General features: G+C 26.6%; 1 protein-coding gene across 2 annotated transcripts in view; it reads left to right on the forward strand.

The window, feature by feature from the left end:
- Nucleotides 1-26,211, forward strand: part of LOC132921067 (glutamate receptor ionotropic, NMDA 3A-like) — a 130,970-nt gene that overhangs the window by 70,904 nt on the left and 33,855 nt on the right. For both annotated transcript variants that reach the window (XM_060983895.1, XM_060983896.1), the window contains one exon: nt 17,271-17,413. In XM_060983895.1, coding sequence (XP_060839878.1) covers nt 17,271-17,413 — 143 coding nt within the window. The remainder of the gene's footprint in view (nt 1-17,270; nt 17,414-26,211) is intronic.

The following is a 26,211-nucleotide window of genomic DNA, read 5'->3' on the forward strand; positions in this document are numbered from 1 at the left end:
AAATTTGTGAAAATACACATGTATTTGTAAACGTACATCTTATAAGTAAATTTTAAATACTTAAACACGATATTGATAGAATAAAATCATTAATTACATAGATAAAAATGTAATATATATATATATCTGTCACTTACATCAGCATAATAACATAACTCCATTATATTATGGTAACTTAGCTTATAAAACATTTCTCTTATCGAAAATGTAGCAAACGGCTTAATCGTATACATTTACAATGGCCAATGTTCATTACCTCGATGAAATTGCGTATACGAACGACTGTACATTCAGGAGCTCGTTTTAACAATCGTGTGTATCGACTATCGATTGATTCGGACGTACATTCCATAATCTAATTTAGTGTGCCGTTTCTCAACATAGGAAATAGTTCGGCCGTCCTTTAAAATAAACGTGCGTTATGTGATAATTTCTATTTTTAATGGATTTGTTATTCCTCATAAACTTTTGCACAACATACATTCCAATCATATCAATGTTATGATTAAAGGCGTCCAGCTGACACTATATGTTCTGTTACGGACGCTGTATAATGATATCGGCGATCGGGCAGATCCCGAGGGTTTGTTCCATGTACCAACGCTGTTGGTGGAAAAGAGGTGTACTCGAAATTATTGTGTCGTGTAATACCAATAAATCACGTATACAATGTACGGGAAATCTCCCCGAAACAAACACAACCGGCATTTTGCGAGACGTTTTTTGCAATGACAATTACGAGCACAGCACACGTACATAAACTGCGAAACTCGGTATATAATATTATCATCACGGATCGAGAGGTAATTGGGTTTTTTGTTCACTGTAGACTTTAAGCGTTTTTTTTCTCGTTGAAGTGAATATTTATAACATTGTTTCATCACGGTAACAATTGTAAAGGACTATTATATAATATAAAGTCATATAGATAAGACGAACATTATGCGTGTACGGTATACCAATGCAAAAAGTAATACGTAGGTGCATACTAATTCAGTATTTGATTGCTTTATTACGTAAAAAAACAGAAAACTCGCTTATACTGTATCATAAATGAGTTTCGAGAATATATCGAGTTATTGTGCAGAGGTCATCGTAATAAATGAGTGTGTTTAATTTGAATTTAACAATAAATCATCGTATAATATTAAAAAAAAAAAAAAACAATAATTGTGACCAAATGATATATTATCAGCTTATATTAAGGTACAGTATATTAGATTAACCTGGAAAGTTTAATTAATATTAGCCAGAAAAATATCATATAAGCTAGAACTGACTTATCGTAGAACGGCGTGAGTATATTATATTTCATTATATAAATACAATATATACGAGTATATCAAAGATTTTTTCAATTTTTAGTTTACATCACTTAAAAACCAATGTACAATATATTATTTGAAAAATAGTGGTTTGTTTCAGTCTGCTGAGACATAAGTTCTTAAAAATGTGACAATTTTTATATTTATAATTGTGTGTTCTCCCTATAGCCAGATGTATAGATCCACTCCTAGTAAAAACTAGATCAAACTTTTTATGAAAAACCACTTTAATATCAAAGATAAGAATAAATTTTCTTGTTTCGATCCGGTCATAACGTGATGACAGACGCACGTATAAAATAAACCACGCACATAATTGTGAAACTATTACATTCATTGCTCTGCACGCAGAATCTAGAATTACATTTTATTTTACACTACTTATGTCTTATATCACATTGAAATAGTTTTACTTTATACATTTTTTAATAATAATATTTTTTATAACTACCTTTGTTTGAAATCTGTTCTATTAATATGCATCAATGGTTATATTACAATCAGAAATTTAAATAATGAGAGTATATTGTTATCTGTAGATAATAACACAAATATATAATATTTCATAGTAAAATAATAATATTGTTCACGTACCAACATATACATTTTCTAGGTCAAATGCAACATATTATGATGTGAAACCTATATAAATAATTACAAAATAATTTACAACGATTTTCTTTTAACCTAAATTAAATTAAAATTGCATGAGTATCAAGAAAAACAAGAAATTAATACCAATGACTAAAATATTTTTTTAATTTGAATTTGTGTTGTACACTGCTTTAGTTTTTCATGAAATATGAGTAAGTAGTATAATGAATAGCAAATTCAATTGGAATTTCTGAGAACTCATTGATTTATAGCGTATACATTGTCATCCCTTTTTCTTATTCACTGTGGATATTTATTTTTTCTTCAATAATTTATTGACGAATTTGCGAAATGAATTATATAATTGTCATTATAATTAAATTTGAAGTAATTTGCGAATGTTCATTGCGATGTGTTCATCGCGTACACTGTGCACATACGTCGTTTATTTGTTTTCTGCGATTTTCAACATCAAAAGAAGCCTCTTTAACCATAGTAAACCACAAAGCTTTTGTCACGTTCCTGTATTATTCTTGTCTTGAATATCCTTAAGAGAATTTAATTAGTAATTATTTAAAACTAATCGAAACTAGAATAATCAATTTAGGATAGTAGTTACTAAGTATTATTCTAAATACTGAGTGTATAGTATGTAACAACAAACTACTATTATACCTACTTTTTGTTCATATATTTTTGCTAATACAAATAAGTACACGTAAAATGAGCTAAATAGTTAATGGGTCTTTTATTTACTTTATTGAAATTGCTAGACCTGTTGAAAAACAAAATTATTTAAATAGTATCTTTTTCATTTTTAAATTTAACAGTAACATGACTATTTCAAAGTATTATTTTTCAGTTTATTCTTACTAAAATTAAATTGTGAATAATTTTTAACATAATATTATGTTAAGTTTTTGTACATTTTCTACAGATATTATATTTTCCGTGCAATATTATATAATAACATAAATAATAAATGGATAATATTTGTTTTTCCATTATATTATGATTATTTATGAATAAAAACGAAATATTGTATAATTTAATACGTACTATATCATAATGGTGTATAACATACACACTATAAAATCTCTTTAATCCAAATTAATGTGAATGTTTTGTCCAACAAAATATATTAACAGTCAAATTAATTAAAATGTATAAAAAAACAAAATATCACACCACTATCTTTTTCAGACACCTTGTATACTATTGATTTTCGTGATTAACATTTTTGCAAGGATATAAGGTGCAATAGGTAGGTAGGTGTACAAGATGAGTTTTCCATCGTGTATGTTACCTACCTAAAAATATTTTCAACTCATTATATTTTTAAATGTAGCAATATTGTTTGGCTACATTCAAACATCGTTATGTATATTTTGATAATTATACATAAACTCAATAGTGTATTTTAAGATTTATTTTGCTTTAAATATACGATTATAAAATTCGAAATGATTTATTTATGCATTTAGTTAATATTTTAAAAGTTGAATTATTAATTTTCATACAATTATAAAATACTTAATGGAGATGAACAATTTAATTTTTAAATGATCCGGAAAAATCATATTTACACAAGAATTCATAAAATAATTTAAGAGTTATTAAGGACATCGGAGTCAAATAAAACGGCGTGGCGTGTCATTATTCAGTAACTCACTATATTATGTGCTCGCGTATAAAAGCATTCTATTCGAACTTGATTCCGAACTTGTGGTTGCCCGCGTTAATGGTGTATATCACATGTATGCATTTATATACACACACTCAAATATTTATACATATATATATATATATTACATAATATTATATCGACCAATGACGTTCCCATGATTAATGTTTGAAGTTGTCTCGATGCTTTCATAACTGGTTTTCGCTGTCCTTTCCTCGACCAGTCGTGCATCCACACGCATTTCACAGTCTTTTATCATAGCTGTCGTTATTATATTATTGTTCTTTAAGCCCCAGCTATAACCACGTGTGTAACATCCGAATGATTAATCGGCGAGGTTTTCGCATAATGAATGGTTCCGGAAACGGGACGATTCGCCCGCGGCCTGCGACAGAATCGACATTATCTGTTTTGCAGGAAAGGCGGTGGACTGTCAGTGCCACAGTTTGGGTTATATCAGTGGTGGTTGTGGTGGTAGTGTTTATAGTAGGGTATCCGATAGTAGTGGTGGTGATGGTGGTGACGGTGCAATAGTGGCATGACGAAACGATAAAAAAAAAAAAAATCGAACTCGGACCAATAAATAATGACTGTGCCGGGAAAACTTCTGGGACAAAATTTCCGGTATATCAAATTGAGAAGAGGGGATGTTTACTTTTCCTCTGTCTGCCCTTATTTCTATCGAAAAAAAAATAAAGTCAATACCGGCCGGGTTGACGTCGACATTTTTGTTTTCCTACATTTAACAAGATTATTTTGATTATACTACGTTTACGTACTAAAATATGTTAGAGGTATGCACAATACGCCAGGAAGAAAACAATTATAAGACGGACTTTTTTTTATTCTTTTAATAAGGATTAATTTTATTTGCAAATAACAGTATAATATATATATTCTGTTTTAAAACAATAAAAGTCTGTTTTTGAATTGTCAATATTATCGATTGTTTATTTATTTCTTTTGTCGCCAACTGCGGAAATGTTCTACCTGTATTACTTTCACTATTATGATATATTTATAGTTAAATTATGAAAATCTAGTTGGATTCGAATGCAATTTTTCTTCATAAAACGTAGACGATGTACACATATATATTATGCATAAACTGTGTACTTCGACAAACATGACTAGAGTTAGGAAGTGAAAACATGTAGCACAATGTTAAAAATTCCCTGTGGTCACGTATTTGGGATCTGGATTATTTAACCCTAACTGTATGACTAGAAAGTTCGTCACTGCACCACGTTTGCAGCCTTGTGAATTTGAATCTACTCTTTACGTGATCGATTTACGGTTTTTTCTTTTTTTTAAATGTTAAATACATTATAAAAACACCATTAAACCTACCTTATTGCACAAAGCACACATACATAAATGTAACAACGACGTTTCTTAAAGTGGATTTTATAAGTGAATTTTAAAATATTTAAACATATATAAAATTGGAAAATATATTTTATAAAAATTAATTCCAATTCTTTTATTTTTCAAAAGTTTTATACATGTCAAACAGATTTTTCATATAAAACATTCAACTTCTGAATAAATAAAAATGTAACTGAGTTAACCCATATTTTAATTTTGTGATATACATGATATTTATTTTTTATACTCTTCTGTAGTATATAAAATATATTCCCTTATAATATTATGATTTTGTGAGGTAGTACGATCTACGTCAGTAGAAAAAATTGCAAAACACTATATTACATTGTTTTATAGTTAACTTTTAATTAATTTTTAGACAAACGAATAGTCTTTAGAGTTTAGCCGTCAATTATTTTATACACAGTAATTAATATAAGTGTTTTTTACTAAATAAATTCCACAATTTATCATGAAAGAATATTTATAGTTATTATTGTTATTTATAAAATCATTTTTAAACTAATAATAATTTGTTTTGGATCATTAATATATTTTATGAACTTATTTTTATCCAGACAGATTATAATTTAACTGTAAATATATTAATGTTTTAGAAGAAAGGATAGTTTAAACTTTTAAGTCATAGTTGGATATATTCAAATAATACAACTAACTAAAGGTTAGATAGAATTAAAAAATATGGTTATAAAATAATTTTCCATTTCTTAGTATATAATATTGTTTTACTTTTAGAGTACATTTATACATTCGTTTATAATTTAAAATGTTAAGCATTTCAAAATTACAAGTACTTAACGTTATACATATAAATGATAGCATTTTTAATCAATAATTAAATAAATATTATACTATATCAGTTACAGTGCTAAAAAAAAATATAAATATTTTAAACATTTAAAATAATGATATTTTTATAAGAATTACAATTTTAATATTATATAAGATTTTTAAAATATATGCATATACGTGTTATACTGTATTATCTATCTTCTTATAAATATAAAATGTATTAAATAATATCTATTTTTATAATAAGTACTTATGTATTGACAGCGATCAAGCATGATAGTGAAGAAATATTAGTGTGCCCATTAAATATCGGAATTGGTATTATATGAACTTGACAAATTAATATTTGAATTACTGTGACGCGCGTGTTCAAGCTATATAAGCTTATCTATATGTTGATTTTATGATTTATTAGTTGATTAAAATATCGATGTAGTCAACCAAGAGAGAACTAATATCACGATTTTAATTACGATCTAAATTATAATATAATATCATAAATATTTTATACAAATAAAATAACCTAGTAAACAATTTTGAAAAATTATTCAAATTAGACATTGACATGTGCAAAAAATTATTAAAAATATGTAATAATCAATTTAATTTAAAAAAATAAATAATAAAATTATATAATTTATAGCAATGAAATATTATATAAGTATGTATAAGCATAATACGAGTATGAAAAATATGTTAAATTATATAGCTTATACAAGTATTGATGCTAATATTTAAATCTATTTTTATTGCATTTTAGGATAGTGCACATTTAATCATGTGTTCCATAACACATGATTTCATTTTATTATGGATGCACTCTACTGGAAAATGAATGTAATATTGTACTTTGAGTATTAAAAAACAGAAAAATTATATTGTTTTCTTGAAAATTCTTAAACATAGAATTCGATATCATCACTAATATTTGTAACATTCCAATATAGTGTTTTATTAACTTAATCAAAAGTCATGATCATTAAATGTTTACTCAAAATTATAATTTTAAATATTATGTATGTTTTTTATACACGAATAGAACTTTTACATTTTTGAAATGCTTTTTTAAAAATTTACAGCGGTATGTAAAAATGTGTTAAAAGTAATATAAAATGAAAAGCTTTTTAAATAATTAACTAATTATTGTTTTTGTGTACAAAAATAAGTAATCTACCTTTTTTTTACCATTTGTTTGATACATCGTAAATATAAAATTGCATTTTTTACACTCAAACACTTGAACATTTCAATAAATAATAACATTCAACCTTCTCCAAAAAATTTCCAACAATTATTATTCATATTTTGTATTATTATAGTAGTATTCTGCATAATGTTACAATAGATAATCCCCGTTTCCACCAAAATGAACAATTTCTCTTTTTAGCTAAATTGGATGAAATTATATTCTTTTTTCCATTAGAAAGAAAATTTTTCCCTTTCAACAAAAATAAAAATAAATTAAATATGTATATAGGAAACGATAAAAAAAAAAAAACAAAAATTAAATATAAGACTTGAAAACATGATAGAAAATGTATAGTTCTGATTTTTTTAAGAGTGTAAAAACTAATCATTAGTAGGTATATAATATTAAGTATCGAAAATATAATGATGTGAATTTTATTTATTCACAGTGGTTTTGATCCCGTATTAGTACAATATAAAATAATAATTTATATTTTTTTTTTTTGTGATTTATTTTTTTCATATTTAACATGTTAGTACATAATATACGATAAAGAATTATTATTATTATCTTATATACTTTCAAAAAATTATTTTAATCATCAAAATATACGCGCGGAGTTTCATTTTTCAGGAAAATTAAAATGGGCTACGCCTGTTAAACTATAATATTTTTAACATTAAGTGTAATTTATTCATCGGTAAATGAGCTATGCGGAGAATGGTTTTTTAAAATGTTTCGATTAATCACTTTCGAACGTAAAATGGTAATACTTCTACGCACACTCTCACTTAGCTCACAATTGGAACAATAGCTTATTTTTAAGTTAACATATACGGACAATCATCTATTTAAACAAACAGGTGATAGAATTAAAACCATGTTATGTAAAAAAAAATGCACGGATAAAAAATATATCACTCTAAAATAATTGAAATACTTCGAATGACAACCCGTTATTCGTAGTTATTTTATAAAAGCTACTAATAGTTATAACACAGCGTATTTATTAATTTATTTTTTATTATGCTTGTTGTGCTCGACAACAAATTGTATGTGCATTTCTTTCTAGATTTCGGTATTTCCTACGCTTAATCAAAAAAAAATTTATCTCTCAACATTCACAGAGCAGCATCGTCAACGGTCTTAATATCGATTAGTTAAAATAATATTGTGTTACGCGTTATTATTACCGGGTGAGTGGTGATTTCGGAGATAACCTTTAAATTGCTTAGTAGCAACTTTACGGATGAGATAGGCACTTAGCAACTCGATGCTGATCAAGTTCGTAAACTCAGATTGGTTTACAGTGTAACCCGTAAATGTTCTTCAGTGTCAGTAAACTATAGTCACGTTATCTAACCAGATCGATCCACTTGAGCATTTGTTTATACGGTTGCGTGGCTTTGAATACTTTCTCAGAAATAACAATTAATGTCACGACCTAAACCGTATCATTGTTATTGTATTAAATTAATCTGTCTTCAATAGTTGTTACAAAAAATTGAATATAAATCAGTTTACGTATTTTAAGTATAGTTTTCTATTTTTTTTTTAAATATTTTAAGGATCATGTTAATTAAGTTATTCACAACAAATTAGTTTATGAGTTTTAATATTAACTTATAACGTTAACGCATGTATTATAACTTATAAGTTATAATTATTACCTATTTAAAAATTTTACACTTGAACTTTTTTATTTTTTTTATTTAATATTACTATTTTTTTTTATATTTAATTAAAATAAAATATCTAATAATATTATAGTGCATATTTTCCTGGCACAATCGACGTATACCTATTTAATTTGTGATAAATCTACAGGCACAAAATATGTACGATTTATACTTCCGATAGTCCAAAAAAATCGACACAATTGACGAATATATACGTTTTATGAGACTTCGTCTTACACCTTTTTAGGTACTTTAACAAATTAAAATAAGTGTTATACATGTTTTTTGATTCAATTATGTTAATGGATTTATGTCTTTGCAATTAACTGTTTTAATTTTATTATTTTATTTATATTTTTAAATGATATACTAACACACATATTTATTTCATTTTATTTTTTTTTCAACGATTTTGAAAGGAAATTTAAAAAATAATAATACGGTGGATTTCATAATGGTGGATGGGGAAATTATTATGGCTCTGACCTAAATATATTATTTGTTTAGTTCAAAATAAAATAATAAGCAGATTTGCTAAACGTTGGATAGTATTTTAGTATAAACTATATAGTATATAATAGTATTTAACACTTCAAAACGTATTCTAAACTCCCGTGGTTATTCTAATGGTGATACTACCTATAGAATAATGATATCATGCGGATGAAAAATTGACCATGGATTAATATAGGTACACTTGAATTATTATTGTTTAACCCGAATCTGTTTCGTAAAAATATATAAATCATTTCAAGAACTCGACGTGTATTTGAGTATAATAATCATACCATTTATACGAAATATACGTGCCGTGAGTAATGCGCACCAATAGTTTATTATTATTATGTATATTGTATATGACGTGTTACAGCCCAATATTAAACCCAACCACCCATAGAAAGCATAGGGGAATTTTATAGAACGTGAAAGTTGACAAGGAATAGGCAATATTTATTTGACTACTACACAGTACGATTATAAAAATGGGAAATGCTTAAAACAGATATTATTGTCAAACAAACGCTATCGTGATAGCGATAGAAAAACTGCATTTGGGGGTGAATGTAGTGAGTAGTACCTTATTAATTATAATCTCTATGTATATAATCGCAAAAACATCCCGACAAACATAAAATCTAATTACGATCAGTGATATGTCACGATATAAATACAAACAACATTATATTTTATAATTATTATATGTTATTATCTTTTCTATGGACGCTGTTTTGACTGGAAAAAAAGTACTCGATTTCGAACTATTTTTATCGATTGATTGGTAGGTACTTCTTTCTAAAAGGTATGGTTATGTGAGAATGATCGAAGAATGCCTCGGTTAACCTAATTATTCCCGAGTTCCACCCAATACGTTTTCCAAATGCGATGTATTATCTTATAGTTTTCAAATTCAATATGGCAAATCACCATGTTCTATTTTTTATTTTTATTTATTTTTATTGTTTTCACCGTTATAGTATTAATATAGATATATTATTTCTAAACTTTAATACGTAAGAATTATTATTATCAACAAATCAATCATCTGCAATGGAATTAATTTTAGAAACACTACAAAATAAAAACAATTATGACCGAGAAAATAATTTGATTTTATTATACGTATTATTTTTAATAATACAAGAATTTATTGAAGTTTCAGACACTAAAATAAAATATAAAAATATAACGACATAGCGTTTTATTAATTATAATTTCAAACAAGTAGGTATATCAAAACTCATTTTGATTGGTTTGTCTGAACTCAGTCATTGTAGCGTAGAACATTTTAGTAATTAAAAAAAAAAAAAAATGTATTTATAATCTAAATTAAATTGAATTGATTTAATCAAACTCGTAAAAATGTTTTTTTTATATATACATATATATTCAAACTATCTCTTATCATCATATTATCACTTCACTTCTGGAAGTAATAATATGTCAAAATATTTTTAATGTGATTTGAGGAATACAACTATTTGAGTATCATATACAACAACGAACTAGTATACTGTATATAAAGGGTTATTTTGATGTATTGATATGAAATGTATGTTTAATTTTTATGTTTTGTGTTTAAATATTCACCACTCTCAAACTTATATTCCTGGATTCGTAAAATTTATAAATTAAATGGAATATTTGGTAATTTATAGATTATAAATTAAATGTACATTTTTATATTGAAATTATATAATTACAAATAGAAAAAAAAATAAAAATAAATTACAAATTGTGGTTATAATACTTTAATGGTATTGTGTAATATTCATTTTACTATACAGATTATATTTTATATTTTTTAGAACATCACTTAAGCATTTAAAAGTATTAAAATGTTTTAACCTCCCTATGGGAGTTTTAATGATCCAAAAACATTATCAATGCAAAAATTAATATAAACATTTGAATAAAACACTATAACAGTAAATATATATATAATTATACATAATTTAATATATACTTTATATTTATAAATATATATTTTGTTCGCCTTTGTTAATTGTTTATTTTTATGAATTTTAAATATAAGACGGACTTTTTAAACTTCACGATATAATATTCTTATATTTTTTTTCATCCCATCATTAACTTAGAACAGTAGTTAGTAGGTATCTTTTAACTTTTGAATAACATATTTTCACATTAAAAAAAATTAGCATGGCAAATATAGTATAGTAGTACTATTTTAACCTTAAAACGATGAATAAAAATGCAATCTACAAACGGATAATTGGATAACAGGAGATACAAATTTCCATTTGAACTCAAAAACCTGTTATTTGATAGTTTTAACAATTACCGTACGTCCGTACGCATAAAATGTTAAGAACCTTATTTACATGTGTGTAAATATTTATGAGAAATTTATGCTTAAAATCCGTAGAAAAGAGGAAATTTAAATCGTCGATAGATACAGTTAATGCGGAACAGTGGTGCGATAGTAAATATTTCATTGAGTTTCAATACAATATTATATCAAAAATATACAAATCCGATAGTTTAACAGAAGGAATTTATTTTTAAATAATATTTTTTTATATTAATTGTATTAATAGTATAGTGCAGCGGTTCTTAACCTTTTGTAGAACACGGACCCCGATGAAAGATTTTTAGAGATCGCGGACCCCCTACCAATTTTTTTTCAAATACCTTTTTTTTACAAAACATATCAAGTTATCATAACCAAAATTATAATAACTATTTTATACTACAAATTATAGAAGTAGACATAACAAAATGTACACATTTATAATTATAACACTTGAACATCATAAAACACTTAAATTTAAAAAAAAAAATTGTAATATAAAATTATTTTATTATTATTATTATTATCTTATTCTTAATATTCTTAAAACTTAATTTTTATTTACTTAATTAATAAGTGTTAATGCGATGGTTGATGTTGCATTTCAGTTACGAGTTTTTGAACATCGGGCTCAATACTCGAAAGCTTTAATTGTAGTTCATATTCTACGTTTTCTATTCGGTTTCGAAACTTATTCTTAATATAAACAAGGGCGGAGAATGCTTTTCCACATAAATAAGTTGTGGGAAATGGAATCAAAACTTTCAGAGCTTTACTCGATAATTGTAGATAATCCTTTCGAACATGCAACCAAAAATGTTCTAATGACTTTTGATTGAACTGCATTTTTAAACTAGTATCTGTAGACATTTCTACAAGGCTATCTTCTTCCAATGATGTCAGTCCATTTATTTGATGAATATCAATTTCAAAAGGTTGTCGAATCCAATGTCTACTTATATCTGGAACAGGAAAGTAATCACGGAAGCTACGTTGCATATCACCCATGTGTATTCTGATGTCTATAAACTATAGTAATAATTTTAATAGACATGCTTCTACAACGGAATTTCTAAAAATGTTCACAAAAACATTTATGAACTCGGTTTTTATATGGTTTATAATAGGTACGTTGGTAGTCAAGTACCTACATTGAATTTCAAAGAGCAAACTCAGCATTGTGAAATTTATCTCTTTTTCGTTACAACTATTCGTTTTTTTCTTTTACATATTCAATGTTTTTTCTTTTTACTATATTAGAGTAGAAAACAATCCTTTGAATAATAATGAAAATATATAATTAATTGTATGTAATTATTATTTAGTTAGTAAAGTTAGTTACACAAAATTAAATTGAAAATTTGTTATAGCCATGTCTCAAAATAGTATAAGTTAACTATATTCAAAATTATAATTTTTAATTTATAGAATAAAAGATTTTTATCTTATTAAATAATTTTGAAAATTGTCATATTTTTTTAATACATACCGTTGAATAAATTTTTCATTGTGCTCTAAGAATAATAATGATTATAATGATACTCATAAAATATACAAAAAGATGTACACGATACAAAGACAAGATTTTGAGGATTCGTCTTGCTTTGATATCATCTCATCACAATATAACGATATGTTATTATTGTTCACATATGAAAGCAATGATAAATCATCGCATTCTAAAAACCATTTTGACCATAATATAGTTCAGGTAAAACTGTATTTACTCATAATAATATATATTATATTTTCTTCAACATAACATTTTTCACAGTAACAATATTTTTTAGGCCGATATTGAAAAATATATTTGTAATTTTTTAATAAATGTTTAAGTTCTTTTTTTAATTTATCATTAAACTTACCTATTATTATTTAAAATCTTTACAGGTGTTCTATACTTATTTTTATTTTTGAAATAAAATAAATAATAACGTGTTTTGATAAAATTAGAATATGGGATAAATCGTGATTATTACGATATTAAATCGAGATAAAAAAATAATCAATGTGCTATGTTTTTTTTTCAAAACAATTTCACCGTAAATTGAATTATTTTTATGTTATTTTCTAAGAACTGAAAACTTATATCCATGATTATACTTATTTCTATTGTAAACTTGAATGTTCCAACGTGGAATCATCTGTATATAATTTACAATCGATAAGAGAACCCATAAAAAATTAATTAATCACTACTAGCCAAAATAGTGTTCATCGACTCGATAGATAGATAAATAAATAAAGAACTCTAAACCTAGTGGGTAGTACTATTCGTGTTCGTGCCAAAAATCATAAATCCTTCGTTTCGAATTTTCTTTTATTGTTGAAAATCGGAAAAATTTAAGATTTCGTATACCATATTATATAGATAAAGTACTTCGATATTTGATTTTTCACCATTTCCATACAATAAATATAACAAGAAACTATATTCTGAACTGTAAAATACATTATACAGCAATAGTTTACTAAGTATAATATAATTTATCAAGAAGCTAATGTACCGCATACCTCGAGATACTTATAGAAGATTTTTCAGATATTGTGATTCGGTCGTTCGCAATGTAGAACTAAAGTTTAATGACCGATTAGAAATATAATATAATAATCATACACAATATATCAAAATGTTTTTGTATAATATAACAAAATCGTCTTCAATAACGCATGTGATCCACCTGCCACCGCACCGGACTAAACTTACTGTAATAATTGTTCCGATATGTACCTACCTACCTATTTGTATATACCGTGAAATATATTATCGATGTAATGCATAATATGAACCAGAGCGACAATCGGGACGTGGTTATCGGGATGTCAACCAGACGAAATCTACAGCGCATGCTTTTGATATGCGTATTATACCTAATATACGTAAGTGAACCCAAAATTGAGATTTAATAAAATTCGTTTTCATATTTCGATTACATCGCGGTGTCCGCGTTTAACACTATAATAAAACGTTGTACAAAAAAATTATGATTTCCCTACCCACTTAAATCCAATTTATTTTAATCAATTTTTTAACTATTGAATAATAATAATTATACGTAGGTACTCTATAGTCGATGAAAAAAAATATCTAAAAATAAACACATTATACCATACACTACGGGTTGCATTATATTATATAGTATGCCAATTGCTATTATTTCAAATTTCATACGTCACGCCACTGTTTACCGCAGTGCGGGTTATTTTTAAAGAATAACTTATATGAATATTCGATATTACATTTTGTAGTACTGTTGACAATCATATTTTATTTATTATTCTGTCACGTTAAAACTGTAAACACAAAATAATATTTTTGGGTTGGAATTCTTTTGGTACAAAAATACTGAACATTTTTAGACAACATAACCTTTTTATACTATATACTATACAGTATACACACACATATCATATCATATATATATATATAAAGACGGTATTTAATTTTTTATGACGTACGTATTCTATGATGAAATATTTTCGAAACGCCATATCAGATAAAAACTGTAGTAGGTAACTTTCATAGTTACGTACATTATAGGACGTAGGTACATAAATCATACTGCACGGTGTTCATTAAAGAGCTGATATTTCGATACACAGTTTTGGTTTTTGAAGCTATAGCTACGTAATGCTCGTTTTATAACTTATATATTTCATATATCTTTAAACAAAAATAAGAAATTTTTATTTTGAATTTTTCGACAATTTTCATTTTAAGATTATTTTTTAATTTTAAAGCGTTTTACGTTTTTGGGACACCTAACAATAAAATCCTGCTATTTTTTTAAAATTCCATGTTAAAATTTTATAAGTTTATAAGAATTTTTGTAACGTGTTAACACGGTTTTTACCTGATAGAATAAAATTAATTTTTAACCGTTATTTTTAAACGTATACATAATATAACATAGAAATCGATATCACGGACGGTGACAACAATTAAATGAGATTCGAGAATGCATTTTTTTTAGACTAAAAATCTATGTAAAAAAATTGAAAATTTGAAAACACTCAACTTTTTAAATTTAATAAAAAATATCTTTTGGTTTAAAGTTAAAATTAAAAATACTTAAAAGCATTATATATAGGTAGTTAAATTGTTTTTTTAGTGCTTTAAATGTATATCATCATAATTTAATGTTTGGGTTCGTTTTCCCATCAGAGGGGCAGATAGTTGTCTTGATGACGCGTTTGAGTTATACAATATCTGCTGAGTCGTAATACAATACAATCATTAATAGGTAATCTCAGTGTACGATAAAAAAGCTAAAATGAAGGTTGTTTTACATTGAAACTCACCGCGTGCTGCCTAACCGTTCCAGGAAGAGGAAAATTTATTCACAAATGTCTGAATTCAAATAACGGAAGTCTCCTGTGAAAATTAAAAAATTAAATCCATAACAACTTATTATATAATTTACATAACTAAACGAAAAAGCGTGATATTTAAATACAGTACCGTGAAGCTTGTATTAATTATTATATTGTATTTAAATATAATTTTAATGAAACCAATATTCGATTACCCGCGGGCTTGACATTTCTGGAAAGTTTTAATTAATCGCCTAAAATACCGTATCGTCTATATTATATAGGTACATAATCGTTCGCCGTATGAAATTTTTGTTCCTTCATAACATATATAATATGTTATGAAATATAACAAAATATAATAGTATCATTTTAATATAGACGAACCGAAAAACGATTAAACGTTCTAGAATTTTATTTTTATTTCCAGCTTTGCGCAACGTCCCAGGTTGTCGGTCATAACCAAAACACCCGTTGTCCTGTTGTAATCAGTATACTTTCGATGTTTCCTAACATTTTTTTCTTTTTCGCTACGTGCTGATATTTTTACAATTACAAAAGCGTCGGAGTCGTTAGCCACAGTTAACGGAAAACAACACCCTCGGGCGACCGCACCGTCGCAATGCAATATAATATAATTGTGTGTGTGTGTGTGTCTGGGTTTGTAAAGGGTCGAGAGCGAATTCATATACTATGTGTACTTTTGTTACATATATGCTGCACGCTATGCACGTCACACGAATTAACTTACATGTTTTTGTTATCATATTAATTATTATAATTATTTTAACGGCCTCCCGACGACGTAACTATAGAGTAGTTTCTTGTAAATGTCAGCAGTAGCGTATTTAAGGCAAAATACGAGGAAGACATTTTGTACTTTTTTCGATATCAGAGGTTCTGCATTACTTGCTCTATGCTTCGAAATTCTAATTTTGTGAAGACATTAAAACTATACGAATCTCTCCTAAACATTATATACACTTATTTGCTGTCAAAATGTAATGTATTTATGAAATTAGATAATTTATAGATAAGAAATACATATATTATGTAATTATACAATAATATATAACATTATATGAAGTTGTAATAGTAGTTATTAATTAATATTCATACAAATAATTCAAGTTTGGACCGAAATTTTGAAATAAATAAATTGTTGTTATGCTTTCTCCCTTTGAACAATTTAACAATTTAAAATAGGTGCAGATTTTTCTGTGCATATTCTAAATAGTATATAATATGTCTGCTATCATATATCTCTCACTTATTACCGCTTGGAAAAAGATAAAAAAAAACTGTTTTTACTACTGTAGATTTATATTATTATATCACATTATGATATTCGCGTCTTGCTGTGTATATTTTTTTATTTCTCTACCTCTCTTGGGCATTTTTATTATTATTTTAATACACAAATAACAAAAGTGCAATTACGGCAAAAGAATATTCATTTATTTATTTTTTCGTGTGTATTTTTTTGGTGCAGGCAACTCAGAAGTGCGGTGCACGACGTGCTGTCCGGTCGGTCAATTGGCCGCCGGGCCAAAACCAACGCCGAGAAACCGGACCTCAGCCTTGCCGTCCGATTCGACATTATGAATTCGGTCGCCAACAACCGACATGCACCAAGTAAGTCGGACACGTTTTTGCCCAATTAATTCATTCGTTGAACGTTTGCGGATATAATATGTTTAACTACCATCTCTATAAACGATTTTGCGTAGCCTAACTATACGACACATTTGCACAATTTTATATCGCAATATTGTATATTGCAGTGGCATGCATAATATTGAATGCATCCGACATAATAATAGTATATTATTGTATATATGGCTGGATATGACACGAAATCCGAATGAAAAATCAATAACTCCACTCTATCACTTCTCGCCCGTTCAAACGTCGAATTTCTGGTTTCTCTCCCCTTTAAACCTATTCAAAGAAATCCATATCTGAAGTGGCCATGTTAACTTTATCCATAATAGGTCATCGACCATTTACCAATTCGGGTGTGTATACTTTACCTATATAATAATATGTACATATATTACCTAAAATTACAACAATACTTGTACAGATTTCCATCATGGTGCACACATATAATAGATCACATTTTTATATAGACAAGTACATGGATTATTTATACTATAATATGTATATACGTTTTCTTTGTAAATATTTACTTATTATAAACAGTTATAAACTATTTGATTTTGATGCAAGAACTGCTAATGAGAAATAGAAATATTGATACAGTTTTATAGTCTGACTTATCATTATGTACCATAATATAATGGTATTCGGAAAAAAAACCCCTAACAAAGTAACAACATGCATCGGAAAAAAAACTCGATCATAGCAAAAAAAAGCCTTGTACCAACTAAATACATTATTCGTTATTTTATTATGATTTACATAATTAAATATAATCATTACATTTATCTAAGTATAATTTTCATTTGCATATAATATAATACAATTTTAAGGTAAAAATTTAAAATAATTAATTTTTTAATAAAAATAATCAGATTAGTATATTAGATTTTCTAATGACAGTTAGCCACAACATTAGAAAACAATGCTGCTAAATGACAAATTACAATTATTTTAAATGTTTACCCTTAAAATTTTTTTATATTATATACAAATGACAATTAAACATAGATAAATGTAATGATTATATTATAATGTTGTTAGGGACTTTTTTTTCCTAGATTCAATATAATATAGAATAATATAGTAACCGTTTTGGAAAAAGCTTCTAAAAACTTAATAAGTTTCATAAAACGTAACCACAGATACGTCTCTTTTTTTTCTTGAGTATGTTTAAACTAGAATTTGACTCTTTGGAATCCACCATCAGAAATCAGGCATGATCGACAGAACTTATAAAATTCATAGGAGATAATTTATTAGCTTTTAAATTAAATATATAGAACTAATCATTGCTGATATCGATTTACTATATAAATTATCTCGTTTAAATACAATGAAATATTACCTATACCAATACTTAGTTTATACTTAACTATTGAAAAATCTATAAAAAGGGCAAGAGCACTGTTAAAATATAAAAAGTTTAGGGCCCTATCGGCCAATCCTAGGCATACTAATTTATTCACACCCAGTAAACATAATTTGGTTCTTCGTAGTTCCATTAATTCAATTGTAGATTAAAGCACACTGTTTTATACGGTTTTCAATCAATATTATTTTGGATATTTTTTTCAGGATAGTGTCTTAAATAATTAATAATTATATAATAACTGTTCACATACGCGTGATAAGTGTAGACAGATACTACATACGAAACTTACCTGAATAAATTACTGCTGCTCATAATTATAATTTATTGTGACAATGGCTGTTTGACGAAAATGTTTTCGTTATACCACTCATAATATATGCATGTACAACAATTGTCGCGATTGAAGTATGTCATATGTTGTACACAACTTACAGATACATAATATAGACGATTGTACCGTGACTCTTCGTTATCGTTTGTCGTAAAGTGTTACAACAAATCCATTTTATGTGCCACCTATAATAGTAATAGTTGTTCCTAGTTGTTAAAATATACATTGTTATAAAGACAATTATTATTGCGTTATCGAGATTTTAATATTACACGATGTGTCTTACAACCGATATCATCACATTTCAACCCTGTTGACACCGTTTTAAACAACCCAAGGCACCCATATTTAAATTATGATCGCTAGAGCCCGCACCGAGGTATAATAATTACTATACTTTGTTCCGGCGTTATGTTATATTCACTAGACTTGATTATAGTAGCCCACACTATTGTATGTTAGATTGTAGGTGCATATTAAACCCTAATGAATACGTATTCACTTCTCACGATTTAATATTTATAGTAGAACGTAGTAAAACGTGCCTAATGTTCTTTGGGTTCCTACTTGATATCAGAAACATGATGTCAAGAGGTAGACAGTAGACACATCTATTTGGATAAAATATATTACACGGAATATCATTTTGTTGACTCCGAAATGGCTTTTATAAAAATAATGAATAGAGGTGCGTTAAGTTATGGTAAAATATTAGGGGTTTTTTTAGCGTTAAAATTAACACCATAAAGGTTAAATACGGTATGAAAATATTACAATATAAATAATAATTTATAATATAACAATGTAGTAAATTGTGTAATTAAAACAGCATGTTAAACACCGAGTAACGATATAATATATATATATATATATATAATTATTATACGTGTAAAATGAATACCAAAACATTAAGTCTGTCAAAAGTATTATAAATATTAATAATTTAGTGATTCGGGTGTTTTATTAAAAATTAAAACTAATTGACAAACGTGGAATTTTGGTATCCATTTAAATTACAGCATTACCGCAATGAGTATAATAGTATAGATGATGTACATTATGTATTAGTATTACATATCAAATTATATGATGTATTCCATTTAAGGCTGGATATTTGAAAAAACGGTCAGTCACATAGCAACCATCTCAACCTATCATTTCGTATAAAAAGTTTGAAATATATTAATCATATGCTGTCAACGTGGAGAGTTGCGGTGTCGTTTATAATTCATAATAACTGGTCACGGCAAATATTATTCATACAAGCGATTTATATTACGAGAGATCGCAATCAATCAGATACAAAATTTTTAAATCTAAAACTTTGATCTATCAAATATTATTAACACAAGTGTGTTTTGTTTTCTTACTCTGTGGCTTGAACAATTCATTTTTTGTTTGTTGGTAAATCAATTTATAAGATAAAAATACAATTTTGAATTTTAAACAAATACGTAGTTACTTTTTGTGATTGTAAAAATAAATAATGTGCGTGACAAGATTAGTACTGATACCTACTACATATATATTTAAAACATGTGCATTTTTTAAATGTATAAACGTCAGGAATAAATAATTTGATTAAAGTTTATAGCATTTATTTTCATAATTATTTCCATTCGATTTGAATGATATTTCTTAAAAAATTGTATTTTTATAATATAAACCACGCTTGTTAAAAGTTTACTTCAGCAAAAATAATTACTGTAATTTCATCGTGCACATTTCGTCTTTCTAATAACATGGTATACGAGTCTGGATATTTGTATACGCAAGACTATATGATTTGGAAAACAAGCTTGGTACTTCAATACTTCATTGTCTTTGTTTTATGAATAGTCTTAACCATTTACTCAAGCGCATATTATAATATCATAATATTTTCAGTACCTAATGAAATACTTAAATTTATTCATACCGCTTACGATTGTATATTAAATTAAATACATTCATAAAATATAATTACTATCTGTGAATATAACAATAATAATAAAAACATTTTTTGATCTTCGTCTACCCAAAATAAAAATAAACAGGATAACTCGTTCAGATCGTATACGTCTAAGCTTTTGGATGTTTATAGAAAAAAATATATCATATAACAAATATAGATGACCGCATTAAGAAAAAGACACACGTATACACATATAGGTATATGACTGCAAAAAGTTATTTTATGAACTTATAAATTATAATAATTTGATATATGCAATGAAAAGTTTTACTTTATAATATTATTTACAATACAAATAATGTAAGCCGTAGCTGTAAATTAAATTAAAAACAGCAATTTCGGTATCTATCCTACACTTTCTCTGTTGAATTTAACTTCTAAAACATTATTGATCACACAAAAATCCTGTCATTCTAGAAAACGTGTAAATAATTGAATTCAAGACACAGTCGTACTGATAAAAAAAAAATCCTAACTTAAATTTGTGAAAAAAGTTATTCTCGCACGATTAGGTCCAAAAATGATTAATCGTTTTTATTTTTTCGCCTTTCAAATCGGCGGGCGCCATCGATGTGTGAAAACAAATGATTAGGTTATACACATCAATTTGCTGTGACCTGACGAGCGTCACAGTTGGTTTTTATAACCAAAAGTATAAAATCTGATATTGACACATAACAATGATGATACTGACACGTTCGTTAGGTTGTTTGCGTTATTATTTGATAAAAATAATACCAATGTTTAATTCTAGTGGATTCTTGTAAAATATTTTTTTGTGATTTAAAAAATATTATTGATATGATTGTTATTTAACATCATTAATTTAGTCAAAACTAATCTAACATATGACACTCCAAGATATTAAAATATAATATTTTTGATTTTAACAACGTTGAACAGTGGACCGAAAATAAAATACAATCAGATAATACTGCAGCAGTATCCCAATTTTCAAATCTATTTCTTTAATTGATTTAAACCATTTACTCATATAATTTGTTAAATATAGTTTCATACAACTGTTTAATTAATTAATTTATTAATATTATATTATGTATACGTTTCTCATTTCATATGCCTTGATTTATTTTGAATGGACATTAGTTGTATTTAAACCAATATAACCTTAATTAAAAATAATATAAATCTAGATATCAAATTCGATGTGTGAAATCAAAATTTATAAATTTATCAAGTCTGAATGATAATCAATATTTTGATTAAGTTTAGTTATTTGCATTTCATATTATTATTTAATGGATTCACGAGTTACAATTAATTTATATAAATATATTTTATATATTTATATTAATATTTATTTTAGAAATTATATTTTCTACTTGCTATAAAATAAATATTATATGTAATGTGTGGTGCATTTTATGATCACAGTAAACCAAGGAGGCTAAATTGGCGTGTTTGTATGTGTATGTTTTTAATACGTAAACACACCTATGTGTACAAGAATAATGTCCCAAAAGTTCCATGTTACCTTTTATACAGATTACAAGACATTTTGCACAGATAGTACTTCGGAGAGGTCATTTTCCACAATGCTGTTTGAGAAAAAAAGCAAAAATACGTCAAATAAATATTACGGTAAGCACACCAGTTTTGATCATAAGTCTTGACCACATTTCGGCAAATGGAGCTCTGAATAATATGAATAATATATATTGTCGTTTCCATATTTGAAATCATAAATCATAAATTCACCACATTTTGTCCATGGCCTATATCTAGGTGAGCAAAACTTTAGTGCCCTCCTATACATATTACATATTTCATAGGAATTTTTAATCAAATAATAGTTATTTTATTAAAGCTAAAACACAATATGGCCATTAACTAGTAATTTGTAAAAAAGAATACCATACAGTAGTTTTTTTTTTTTATAATTAAATCTTTCTTTTCATTGCGGCCCTACAACTACAGCATTTTGTTTTAATAAATATAATGTTCCTAAACTATTTTCACAATAAAATAGATTTTAAAACTAATTTTTTTTTTAAATGCTCTTCAGAATATAATAATTATAATCATTTATTGGAATTCGTATAATACCGACGTATTTAATAAAATAACAAGCTATGTTAAAAAGTTTTAAGCTTAAATTTGATAAAAGGACACAGTAATAAAATATCAATATTACACAGCATAAAAAACGGAGGAGATTTTAATCATTAGACATTTTAATTTTGTCATCACTTATCTCAAATTGAATATCAATGTTCCAATTCTTGGACATTTATTTTTACGAGTTGTAATTGATTAGATCTTTCAACAAACTGTATAACATTATAAGGTTGTTATAAATTAATTTTTACAGTAAAAAACTATAAATTAAGTACCTTTTTAATAATATTTTTAAAATATGATTTTATTCAATATTACAATATTTTTAACATGTGAAATAAACATATGTACAATAATATTATGATACACACGCATACATAATAATATGTAAATGGCATATGAAGTTAAATATCGGTACTATAACATATAATTCATACACCTGTTAGAAATTTTAAAGTGATTAATCTATACTATAATAATATACCAATTTTTTTTAGATATTTTATTTATTTATAATGATTACGGGCGAGCGTAAACCAAAATTTTTACTTGTAAGTGCATTAAATTAAATCAAACGACTTAATATCCAAGAAAAATGACATATTGACAATTCATGTGTATGTTTTAGTTGCTCGGCTTAATCAAAATATAAATATCACGTGATATTAACTATTACAATTATTCAATAAATATAAAACTGCAACTATAACACAAATCGTTAAATTTACCTACAGTAAATTCAATTTTGAAAAATAAATAATATAAAATATTGTAATAATTTCATTGTTCTAAACGAATATTTTAAGAAATTATCATTCTATTCTTATAGAATATTAAATAATGGTTTAAAATAATATTTTTAAATGATAAATTAGCATGTGTTATTTAAAGATTTATTTCTATACTCATTTTTATTAACTTTATGTTATTTTGATAATTATATGTATATGTCGAGTCTGCCTATAAGATTTAAATCGTTAAGATAACTGATATAAAAAAGTAATATGTAAGATATCCTATAGGCTATAATACAATATGTCTGCATGTTTAAACGTTTAATATGTTTATTCTACCTGTCTGTAATATGTGTCTACCAAGCCTACATAAATACTGTTGCTGTTTTATTTACGGATAAATACAGTACCTACTAATAACTTTAGGTAAAATTGATTATTAATACATATTATTAACGTATGCTTATATTCCTATAAGAAGAAGCAGTGGACACATTAAAATCAAAACACACCTATTTGTAATAACTGAAATCTTATTTTAAGTTTTAGTAATTATATAACAGTACATATGTTAAAAAAAAATATATTTATAAATAAAACAATGTAGGTATGGACTTCCCCGTCAATGATTACGACTGTGTACGACATGAACTTGTCACGTATCTTGTGACCAAATATGTAAGTCGATTATTATTTATGGACACATTCAGATTTTCAGTAAATATTTCAGTGTCATGCCTAAGCTTTTATTGAAAAAAATAACCACGATGACCAGTATCATTTATTGTCTTAAAGAACATATAGAGATTTTTTTAGTGAACATTTACGCTGAAACTTTTTTAGTATACCTTTTAAGTGGATTGATCTATGTTGGAGATATAGCTAAACTGTACACAGACGTGCGGTGCAGTGGCCAAATGATTTACGGTTAGATGGATTCTCTTATACACGTGATGGGCTTGTCTGAAACTGATTAATAGGTCCAAACGATACGTTTATGTGATGCGGTACCAAAGTCTCTGTCTCCGGACCAATTCGATATCGTATAAAAGCCATGTAAAACGAAACCGATCACGAACAATCTCGTGTCCATTCCATTAAAAATTGGTTGCTCGTCGGTTTGAGTATACTACACGCACACGTGTGTGGTCAATATAGTCATGGAATGTGCACATATGGTATTATTCACTTACATGATGTATACGTAGGTATCCGACGTAAAACTCACGCAATCTTATCATATATTATATACATTTTGTTTGTTGATTGTGTATAACAGGTAGTTTTCATTTTATGTGGTCAATATCCAATAGAGTCATACACGACCGTATTCGATGAAGAAAACTTAACACAATTATTATTATTATTATTATTTCCTAGTTAGTTGTACATCGTGTAATTTTTAATTAAATATTATGTAGATATCTGCAACTTAATCATAGTGCGTGACAATAAATAATATCATTATTCGTTGTTAAAAATGAGAGTTCAATAATAATTGTTCCGGCACGACAAGGTTATTAGTTTACTCGGCTCGTTCAAAAAGTGTATAATACGAAATATAATGAGGCCATTATTGTGCGTGGTATGGTTTTCAATCTCGAGCTGGTAAAAGCAGATATCAGGTTTCTTATTATGATTTTCTAAAAGTAATATTTTAGTCAGCAAAAAGTAACGACCAAGTGAGATGCCATGCGCGTTACGTTCAACATAATATGGACTGTGTAGTAAAAATATATCGCAAAGAAATGCGTCGTATCTTTTCCCGTATTCACGATGTATCTATTCCTGTGAAATGGTATATTGATAAATTATTCCCATCAATAAAAAGTTGTATACATATAGTGTATTATACGACCTCGGACGTTTAATAATCTCAAACGCGTGAAACTCCATTTCCCGAAAAAAATCTTGTAATTGGAGTGGTGGAAAATTTGAAACAAACTCTGAACTCGCCTTATTGTGGTTAGTTATGGGAGGCAATCTTTTTCGTCCTATACATTATGTACCAGTAAATACCGTTTTCGTTGAAACGGTATCGCGTGTTAGATTATCAGGTTATTATAGGACTTTCCATAAATTATGTCCACACCTGAATAAATTGTGAAGGACAGTAAAAATGTACGTGTGATCCGTTCTGGTGTGTGGTATGTCAATCAAAATTCAGTGTTAAATTTAAGAAAATCGAAACCTTGACGAACGTTTATATAACACACGATATAGGTACTTTTCTGGAACTTTTAGCTTGTGTAAACCATTTCGGCAACAAAGTTTTAAGTTTTTAACTGAATGATTTCA

This window comes from Rhopalosiphum padi, chromosome 2, assembly GCF_020882245.1.
Source record: "Rhopalosiphum padi isolate XX-2018 chromosome 2, ASM2088224v1, whole genome shotgun sequence".
Taxonomy (NCBI): domain Eukaryota; kingdom Metazoa; phylum Arthropoda; class Insecta; order Hemiptera; family Aphididae; genus Rhopalosiphum; species Rhopalosiphum padi.